At 40.9% G+C, this 11,332-nt stretch overlaps 1 protein-coding gene across 1 annotated transcript in view; it reads right to left on the bottom strand.

The window, feature by feature from the left end:
- Positions 1-8,799: 8,799 nt before the first annotated feature.
- Positions 8,800-11,332, bottom strand: part of TTC21B (tetratricopeptide repeat domain 21B) — a 96,373-nt gene continuing 93,840 nt past the window's right edge. The window contains exon 29 of the mRNA XM_077272802.1: positions 8,800-9,161. Within this exon, the coding sequence (XP_077128917.1) occupies positions 9,084-9,161 (78 nt within the window). The 3' untranslated portion in view covers positions 8,800-9,083. The remainder of the gene's footprint in view (positions 9,162-11,332) is intronic.

Raw genomic sequence — 11,332 nt, 5'->3', positions numbered from 1 at the left:
TAAGTAAAGAAAAACGAGTGGCCATCTTTACTTTAAGAAATGAAGGTCAGTCATTCTGAAAAATTGGGAAAACTTTGAAAGTGTCCCCAAGTGCAGTGGCAAAAACCATCAAGCGCTGAAAGGAAACTGGCTCACATGAGGACCGCCCCAGGATAGGAAGACCAAGAGTCACCTCTGCTTCTGAGGATAAGTTTATCCGAGTCACCAGCCTCAGAAATCACAGGTTAACAGCAGCTCAGATTAGAGACCAGGTCAATGCCACACAGAGTTCTAGCAGCAGACACATCTCTACAACAACTGTTAGGGCTCATTTCCACATGCGAGGCACACGTCCGTATCTCGCATGTGGAAACCAAGCTCTGGCGCCGGCACTTTGGAGCGGAGCTGTGCAGCTCCATGTGTTCCTATGCAGCCGCACGCTCCGCTCTGGAGTGCCGGCTCCACAGCTTGGTTTCCACATGCGAGATACGGACGTGTGCCTCGCATGTGGAAATGAGCCCTTAAGAGGAGACTTTGTGCAGCAGGCCTTCATGGTAAAATAGCTGCTAGGAAACCACTGCTAAGGACAGGCAACAAGCAGAAGAGACTTGTTTGGGCTAAAGAACACAAGGAATGGACAGTAGACCAGTGGAAATCTGTGCTTTGCTCTGATGAGTCCAAATATGAGATCTTTGGATCCAACCACCGTGTCTTTGTGTGACGCAAAAAAAGGTGAACGGATGGACTCTACATGCCCGGTCCCCACCGTGAAGCATGGGGGAGGAGGTGTGATGGTGTGGGGGTGCTTTGCTGCTAACGCTGTTGGGGATTTATGCAAAACTGAAGGCATACTGAACCAGCATGGCTACCACAGCATCTTGCAGCGGCATGCTATTCCATCCGGTTTGCATTTAGTTGGACCATCATTTATTTTTCAACAGGACAATGACCCCAAACACACCTCCAGGCTGTGTAAGGACTATTTGACCAAGAAGGAGAGTGATGAGGTGCTACGCCAGATGACCTGGCCTCCACAGTCACCAGACCTGAACCCAATCGAGATGGTTTGGGGTGAGCTGGACCGCAGAGTGAAGGCAAAAGGGCCAACAAGTGCTAAGCATCTCTGGGAACTCCTTCCAGATTGTTGGAAGACCATTCCCGGTGACTACCTCTTGAAGCTCATCAAGAGAATGCCAAGAGTGTGCAAAGCAATCATCAAAGCAAAAGGTGGCTACTTTGAAGAACCTAGAATATAAGACATATTTTCAGTTGTTTCACACTTTTTTGTTAAGTATATAATTCCACATGTGTTAATTCATAGTTTTGATGCCTTCAGTGTGAATGTACAATTTTCATAGTCATGAAAATACAGAAAAATCTTTAAATGAGGTGTGTCCAAACTTTTGGTCTGTACTATACATGCAGTTCAATAAGCTGACTGATGCATGCCATATATCAACCAATATGATGACCGATGCATGCCACACGTCAACCTATATGCTGACCGATATATGCCACCCAATATCCTGACCGATGCATGCCACATGCCAATACATGCTACCCAATATGCTGACAGATACGTGCCAGATGCCAACTGATACACGTCAGCCAATCTACTGACCGAGGCATGCCACATATTGACTGATATACTGATTGATACATATCATGCACTGGCCAATTCTCTGTACATGATGACACGCAGACCAATATACGACCCAATGCATGCCAAATGCCATCCGGTACTCACTACTAAATACTCCATGGCAGCATGTATCGGTCGAAATACCGGGTAGTGAGTATCGGTCGATGTGCACCATGTAATAATCGGGGACTAATACACGCTCCTCAATACGTTGACCGATAGTGACCAATATGCTGACTGTAAATGTCACATGCTATCCAAAACTCCCTTTGATACATGTTGACATACAGACCGATACACGTTACTCAATACTCTGCGTCAGCATTTATCAGTATTGGGGGATGTGTATTGATGAACATGTATTGGTCACAGATACATTCATTCCACTCAATACTCTGATTCATGCTGACATGCAGACCAATACACGCCAGCGAATGCGCCGACCGATGCATCGGATTATACTCATTATCAAGGCGTTCCAGACTATTTTACATGGCACAATGTGTCCAAGTAGCTACATCCTATTGAGAATGATTGAACGCATTGATCGCTCTGAAGTATGAAGGTCTATGTTCATGAGGCTTTATTACTATACAGTGGCATGTAAAAATGTGAGCACCCCGGGTCAAAACTACTAATACTGTGAACAGTTAAGCAAGTTGAAAATGAAATGATCTGTAAAAGGGCTAAAGTTAAAGATGACACATTTCCTTTCTATTTTTGAATATATATATTTTTTTTTTCATCTTTTACATTTTGAAAAAGGAAAATGGGATGATGCAGAAGTTTGGGCCCCCTTGGAGATTTGTGTGCTGCTCAGATACCTTTGACCAAGGTTTGAGACTTTAATTAGCCTGTTAAGGTTATGGCTTATTCAGTATCATCGTTAGGAAATGGCAGGTAATGCAAATTTCCCAGCTTTATAAAAACCCAGCCTCCTCTAACCTTGTGCCAAAAAACAGCAGCCATGGGTTCTTCAAAGCAGCTGCCTAGCACTCTGAAAATGAAAATGGTGGAGGCCCACAAAGCAGGAGAAGGTTATAAGATAGCAAAGTGTTTTCAAGTGGCCCTTTCCTCAGTTCAAAATACACTGCTCAAAAAAATAAAGGGAACACTTAAACAACAGAATATAACTCCAAGTAAATCACACTGTCCACTTAGGAAGCAACACTGATTGACAATCAATGTCACATGCTGTTGTGCAAATGGAATAGACAACAGATAAGAGGAGATCCCTCAGGAGACCATCCGCCGCCTCTTCAGTAGCATGCTCAGGTGTTGCAGGGAGGTCATACAGGCACGTGGAGGCCACACACACTACTGAGCATCATTTCCTAGTCTTGAGGCATTTCCACTGAAGTTGGATCAGCCTGTAACTTCATTTACCACTTTGATTTTGTGCATCATTCCAACTCCAGTGCTCCGTGGGATATTAGTTGTGATTTACGTTGATCATTTTTAGGTTTTATTGTTCTCAACACATTCCACTATGTAATGAATAAAGATTTACAACTGGAATATTTCATTCAGTGATATCTAGGATGTGGGATTTTAGTGTTCCCTTTATTTTTTTGAGCAGTGTATAATTAGGAAATGACAGTTAACAGGAACAGTGGGAGGTCAAAAATGGGGTTGTTACCCTTGCAGATCATGCGGAGCATGCCCCCAAGTGGACACAGCCTTTGACTTTTCTGACTCATCCAATGGACTTACTTTTAAAATTTTACAATTTATTAATTGTACCACTGGCATCATATACTGGGCAAATTAATATATGTTGGCCTGACATTGCGAGAATTTAGAGTCAGAATATTAGGGCATATCCGAGGCATTAAAAATGCTGCTAAAACTATTGAACCAGACAAATTGGCCAAATTAAAAAATATACCTAAGCCTTTTAAAGACCACCATGATTGCAATAGGCGGCAGCTTCGGTTCTGGGGGTATAGACAAGGTCCATCTTGGAGCTAGAGGTGGCTGACCTTATTAGGATGCTGCATCAAAGGGAGATTAAATGGATCACCACACTCGATACTGCAAAACCCAAAGGCCTTAACGATTCAGTTAGCTTTGCTCCTTTCCTATAGTAATTCTATGCACTGCAGTGTATGCGGTGCATGTGTGATGGGGGTGGTCTTGATTGATCTATTAGTATGTTTGCTAGAAAATATTTTTAAAAATTTAGTTTTTATCTTCATTATAATAGTATGTGTTTGTACCAATCAACGTTCCACCAGTGAGGTTATCAGTATTTGAGAGATTCCATCACATATATATTACCTGTTATTTATGTTATGTTTATATAACTATCTGGTTATCCTTTTTGTCATTAAAGATGTAATATGGACAATGCCCACTAGACGGCAAAATTTCATTGCATGAAAATGAGGAACCCCTTGATGTGAACATTGGAAAGATTCTGACTGATAAATACGTAATGATGATACAACGTACAATATATCTGATTGTTTTTGCCATTATCTCTGCCAGATAACAAAATGATGTCGGTGGATTTGCAGTGGGTGGGCGCGCAACTCTGTGCTGCCGCGTTCTCCCTCTCCCCACCCAGCGTCTGAGTAGAGCTTTCTGCTGTGCTCACAGGCATGGGGCAAGAGAATGCCAAGAGTGTGCAAAGCAGTCATCAAAGCAAAAGGTGGCTACTTTGAAGAACCTAGAATATAAGACATAATTTCAGTTGTTTCACACTTTTTTGTTACGTATATAATTCCACATGTGTTAATTCATAGTTTTGATGCCTTCAGTGTGAATGTACAATTTTCATAGTCATGAAGATACAGAAAAATCCTTAAAATGAGGTGTGTCCAAACTTTTGGTCTGTACTGTGTGTATATATATATAACACATACACACATTAGGTATTCATATTTCAAGTCACCCAATGTAAAACATGAACAGTATATAAAGAAGAGATTAAACAAATTCCAAAAATTGCTTTTTTTGATTCACACAAAAAAAAAAAAATCAGTAATTTTATTTTTCTGCAAAAAATAGTGCTGAACGGTAAAAAAAAATATATCTTGCATAAAACAAATCCTCGTACAGACCCATCACTGAAAAAAAACAAAAAACATTATTATTAGTTATGGCTGCAAAACTGTGGAGAGGCAAAAACGGAAAAATAAAATGGCTGTAATCACCATTTCAATGCTTGCCATGAAATGGTTAAAGAGAACCCACTATGGCAGGCCTTATTAAATGAAGAGATTAGCAAGATATCCTAATAGTATTATTACAGTGGTCACAATTACACACACTAATGAGTCCCCAAAAAAGGGCATTAAATAGTCTAAAAGGAGTCATGTGATACCCCTGGTGGTCAGAGGCCTGCCACATCGACCATGGCTCTGCTATATTGAGCTTCCAGGAAACGCATAGGATCCTTTCATGATAAGTGATGAGGGTGCTACATTTCTCCTATACAGAATCAGTGAATCACAAGTTTTACCAAACTTATAGAATAAAGGAAAAAAAAAACAGGCTAGTGCTCCCTCTACTGGACACACTGGATTCCTACACAAACATGATGTCAAACAACACGAGACCCCGCACACGGCCAGCCTGGAATGAATAGTGATTGCGGAATAGTATTTTGTGAAAATGCATGCCAAGCAAGATTAGCCAAATGCTAATAGAGTCTGTAGCTGCGAAATGGTGCAGCGTTACATGATGTTATGCCAGCGAAATGAAGAGTTATGACATAAGCTAGTTTAAAAAGGAAAAAATGTGATTAGAAAAAAAAAACCTTTTTTTTTTAAACTCCGAGAAACAAAACCGTTCTAATCCATGGGTTGCGTCAGGTATTGAAGCTTAGTTCACTCACTTGACAAAATTCATTTTTCCAATTCAGATCAATGTTTACAAAACACATCATCATCGAACTGTATATTTTATTTTTGCATTTATTACAATTTTTGCTGTGGATTCCCCCTATTTCCATGTATGAGAATGGCGTACTGATGTTAGAAGTGTCAGACATGCTTTGCAATGGAAAAACGAGAAGTCTCTGCTGTTTAGAGCGTCTATGGGGAACGATATGAATATTCCATAAATCATAACATACAGCACAATAAATGCACTTTGTAACATTTACACCATCAGTAAACAAAGCACAAAACAATCAGGTAGATCATAAAGTCTCATCAGGTCAATGTTTCTTTTTGGACTTTTTTTTTTTCCTCCCCTTCTTCCAAGAGACAAAACTTTTGTTTTATTCTTCCATCCATGTCCTAATATGAGGTCTTGTATTCTGAGGGACGAGCTGTAGTTTTGAATGACACGATTCATATAAGCATACGATGTACTGGAAAGTGGAAAACAAAATTCTAAAAGGCCACTATTGTGAATCTTCAATCCTTCAAAAAAAAAAAAAAAAACAACAAAAAACTCGCAATTCAAAGCTTTGTTTATTTTTTATGGCGTTCATTCTGCAAAAACAACGACCTGACAACACAATTCTTCAGGTCACTACGATTATATAGCTTTTTTATTTAAATGGTGAAAAAAATGAAGACCTTTATAAAATAAAGAAATAAATTAATTGATTGTTTGTCGCCATTTTCTGATAAATGCATCTTATTTTTCAGTCGATGGGATTGTGGTTTTGGATGGTGATCTGTCATTTCTATCTCTGCCATTTTGGGGTACATTCAATGTTTTCATGGCTATTTATTGCTTTTCTTTTACTAGGCAGGTGCGGCAACTGAAAAACAGCAATTTTTATAGATCGGACTTTTACAGATAAGCACATTAAATTTTTTATTTTTTTATTTCTAAACTGGGAAGAAGTAGTCATTCAAACTTTTATTTTTTGTTTTATATTTTTCAAAATAATTTATTTTTAACTTTTTTAGTCCCCTTACAGATTGTACTTGCGATCCTCCAATCGTTTGTTATATCGTCAAAATGAGGTTCTCTTATAAAGCTCTGGATGGGCTATATATGAGGACCAAGATGGCAGTTATGGGGGAGCCTTCAGCAGTCCCCAGCCGGCAATGACAACCCATCGGCACTCACTGATTTCATCGTGACCAAGTCCATGTAAGCAATTATGAGATTGACAGCAGAAAGTAAATAGTTAAACAGCAGTGACCGGATTTCGCTCTGGACATTGCCGTTACATGCAGGTGCTGGCTGTATATCACAGATGGCACCTGTTAAGTACCTGAGCCCACTCCATACATCCGCATTAGAGTAGGATGTACTTGTGCCACACATGGGGCTGGGCTTTTTTTATGTAAAAATATTTTATCCTTGTATTAGAAGTTTTGAGCACTGGGGGCTGACAACAATAGCCAAAATGAAGGGTCAGAAGCGCTCTGCTGATATGATATTTTGTTTTATCCCTGATGTAAATGCTGTTTTTCTCCTGAATCCGGCGTCGCTTCTCTTTTGTTCCTATGACTCTCTGTTCCGGAGATATGGCCACTTCCTCCCTATATGTAAATTTGCTCTTTTTACCAAAAGGGGCGTGGCCATGAACACTTCTCCGCGGATGTTTTCATAAGGACGACGCCTTCTCTGCTAAAGAGACTAAATTTAAATACATGAAAAAAGTCGCCATATCTCAGGAACGGAGAGGCGCAAGAACAGAAGAAAAACGGCATCAGATTCAGGAGAGCAGCGGCATTTACACCAGATTAAAAAAAAATAAACATTTATGAAAAGTGACAATTCCTTTAACCGTGCCACTCATCTAATTCCACACAGATATATAATCTGTTTAGGAAACTTAGCAGTGGCACACATATCACAGGTTCCACAGTTACTACACATAGATCCAATTTACAGATAATATGTAAAGAACGGCCACACTTTCCCTTTTCATTGACCCTTTTGTCCTAGGAGCCTTACCAAAAATCATTAAAAAATACTCCTGACTCCCTAAAGCTGACATTAAAAGCTAACTTTCAAAATGTAAAAAGGAGGGATCTGATTGGCTGCTATAAGGGACGGCTCTACTTTTCTTTTATACTAGTTATACCTCACCTCTGGTATGTTGGCGTAAAAGAAGAGGAATTTAAGCTAAATGTTGTTTCTGGCTGGGAGGAAGCTTGCTGCAGTAGAAACCTTAATCCATTACCATCAGCAATAGGGCCCAGGAGAACCAAGCCATGCCCCTTTGGATAAACCCTATTGATAATGGCGGTCACATTTTGAAGGACTATAATATTTCGAAAGTTTAGAAAGTCTGTTTTTCTCTTTCTTCTGTAGACTTCTTACTTTTATACATATAAACGAAAAAATAGAGCAAAAACGTCCACAAATACATAATTATGTATAAAATGTATGAATACCGTTTTATTACAAAAAAAAATACAAAACAATAACAAAATCATAAGTCAAACAGTGCAGAAGTATACTGTAGACACTCTGCAGAACAGAAAAGAACAATGAGGAGGACACATGACGGAAAGTGGAGTAGGGAGAGGCACTATTAATAAATCTTTTAAGTCATATGAGCAGGCCAAACAAATATCTATTAACAGGCAAGGGGTCCCAAAGGTATCCCATCCATATAGCCAGCATAGATTAAGTATGACATCTTAAAGGCTTACCCATGTCAATGGTCACAGAGAGTGCCCCTTCCTTCTCGCTGCCCCCGAACGCACGTTTCGCCAAATCGCTTTTTCAACAGGAACCCTGTTGAAAAAGCGATTTGGCGAAACGTGCGTTCAGGGGCGGCGAGAAGGAAGGGGCACTCTCTGTGACCACTGACATGGGTAAGCCTTTAAGATGTCATACTTAATCTATGCTGGCTATATGGATGGGATACCTTTGGGACCCCTTGCCTGTTAATAGATATTTGTTTGGCCTGCTCATATGACTTAAAAGATTTATTAATAGTGCCTCTCCCTACTCCACTTTCCGTCATGTGTCCTCCTCATTGTTCTTTTCTGTTCTGCAGAGTGTCTACAGTATACTTCTGCACTGTTTGACTTATGATTTTGTTATTGTTTTGTATTTTTTTTTGTAATAAAACGGTATTCATACATTTTATACATAATTATGTATTTGTGGACGTTTTTGCTCTATTTTTTCGTTTATATCTCTGCTTGGAGCGGTCCTATTTGGACACCCTGGGGGTGTTCTGTGAGAGTTGAGGCTTTTCACTCTCAGTTACAGCGTATAGTGCTTCATGATTGCGTGATTAATTATTACTTTTATACATCTATATGTGACTTAGGTGAACACCTGTCACTGGTAATATAGTCAAGAACCTGAAGTGTCTGAATAGGAACCTGTATGCGGCACTACAAGTCCCATAAGTGCAGTGTCGGGCAGTAAGTAACTGTGATATCTAGCTTCATGCCCATTACAGCTGCGGCACCACTACCATGCTACACTCCGCTTATACCATGTGGCAAATCACCATTGTTCTTCTGCTATAAGTTAACCCTGTTTAAGTCTTGATAATTCTTTCTAAAAGTTGTCTAATATTTCCTCAGGTCCGCAGCGCAGCTCTGGATTTGTCAAGAATGTCTTTTCTTATCTTTGGGTAAGATGGGTGAAGTTCTAAAACCTGTGGAAAGAAAATGACACATGGTAATTAAAAAAACAACACTTATTCTGTAAATGTATTTTTTTTTTTTTTATAAATTTGTCCAGCATGGAAAGTTATAAAAGTTTGCAAATCACTTTATTAAGGAGATTTGTCTTCATTCCTGTAAAAAATTAAATTGTGCAAGTGGCTCCCAAACCCCCTTCTTTTCCCCTGTGTTTGCCTGACTTTAGCTGCAATGATATCAAAATGTGCTTAGAGTACAGATGATGGCAGTGAGAAGGTCAGCACATAGGTCCTCCGCTGAGTGTTACTCTTAGGTCACGTTCAGTATTTGTAAGCCATCACCAGGAGTGGGTGATAAATACAGAATTGGTGACTTGTTTCTATTACATTTTTCTTCTGATTGTTCCACTCCTGGTTTTGGCTTACAAATACTGATGCAAAATACTGACCAAATACTGAACGTGTCCTTATCAGAACAATCTCCTGCAGCAGCTTGTCTCCTGGGGTTAGTAAGACACCAGTGCTAAGCTGACAATTTCACTGCAATCATCTGTACTTCAAATGAGCACGTTCTGAGCAAATGCAGCTAAAAGCAGGCAAACAGAATGGGGAGAACCAGGGGTTTGAAAGCCACTTACAAGTATTTTTTTTTTACAGGACTGAAGACAAATCCCTTAATAAAGTGATTTGCAAAGTTTCAGAACTTTCCATGATGGAAAATACACTGCTCAATAAAGTAAAGGGAACACTTAAACAACAGAATATAACTCCAAGTAAATCAAACTTCTGTGAAATCAAACTGTCCACTTAGGAAGCAACACTTTTGGACAATCAATTTCACATGCTGATGTGCAAATGGAATAGACAAGAGATGGAAACTATTGGCAATAATCAAGCCACCACATCTCAGTACCAACGCGTTCTGGCTGATGTTTTGGTCACTTTTGAATGTTGTTTGTGCTTTCACACTCGTGGTAGCATGAGACGGACTCTACAACCCATACTAGTGGCTCAGGTAGTGCAGCTCATCCAGGATGGCACATCAATGCGAGCTGTGGCAAGAAGGTTTGCTGTGTCTGTCGGCGTAGTGTCCAGAGCAGTGTTCCCCAACTCCGGTCCTCAGGAGCCACCAACAGGTCATGTTTTCAGGATTTCCTTAGTATTACACAGGTGATAATTGCATCAGCTGGACGAGCAAGGATCCCTTCACCTGTGTAATACTAAGGAAATGCTGAAAACATGACCTGTTGGTGACTCTTGAGGGCCGGAGTTAACACTGGTCCAGAGGCTGGAGTCGCTACCAGGAGACAGGCCAGTACACCAGGAGACGTGGAAAGGGCCGTAGGAGGGCAACAACCCAGCAGTAGGACCGCTACCTCAGTCTTTGTGCAAGGAGGAATAGGAGGAGCACTGCCAGAGCCCTGCAAAATGACCTCCAGCAGGCCACAAATGTGCATGTCCCTGCACAAACGGTTAGAAACCGACTCCATGAGGATGGTCTGAAGGCCCGACATCCACAGATGGGGGTTGTGCTCACAGCCCAACACCGTGCAGGACTCTTGGCATTTGCCACGGAACACCAGGATTGGCAAATTCGCCACTGGTGCCCTATGCTCTTCACAGATGAAAGCAGGTTCACACTGAGCACATGTGACAGACGGGACAGAGTCTGGAGATGCCGTGGAGAATCTTTATTTTTATATAGTGCTAACATACTCCGCAGAGCTTTAGAGGTTGCACACATTATCATCGCTAATGACAATCTAAAATCGCTATCAGTATGTCTTTGGAATGTGGGAGGAAACCGGAGTACCCGGAGGAAACAAACACAAACACGGAAAGAACATACAAACTCTTTGCAGATGTTGTCCTTGGTGGGGTTTGAACCCAGGACTCCAGCGCTGCAAGGCTGCTGTGCTAACCACTGAGCCACCGTGCTGCCCGTGTCAGCATTGCCTGCTTTCGCTGCCACCACCAGTGAGACCAGGCATATGGCAGTCACAGATGCTGGCTCACATGCTGTCATCTGTGTGATAGCATGGGAACCACAGTAATGTGACCGGCGGTAAGGTTACTGCCGATCAGAGCTGGTGTTTCTCGCTCTGTCATACAGATGCCAATGTGGGAAATGCCGGATGTTCATTAGAATGGGGTCTGGGTTCGAGTTTAGTTTGGGTATAGTTCTG

Source organism: Ranitomeya variabilis, chromosome 7 (assembly GCF_051348905.1).
Source record: "Ranitomeya variabilis isolate aRanVar5 chromosome 7, aRanVar5.hap1, whole genome shotgun sequence".
In the NCBI taxonomy this organism is placed as follows: Eukaryota; Metazoa; Chordata; class Amphibia; order Anura; family Dendrobatidae; genus Ranitomeya; species Ranitomeya variabilis.
The sequence above is the reverse complement of the archived record's forward strand: the minus strand, read 5'-3'. Positions and strand labels throughout refer to the sequence as shown.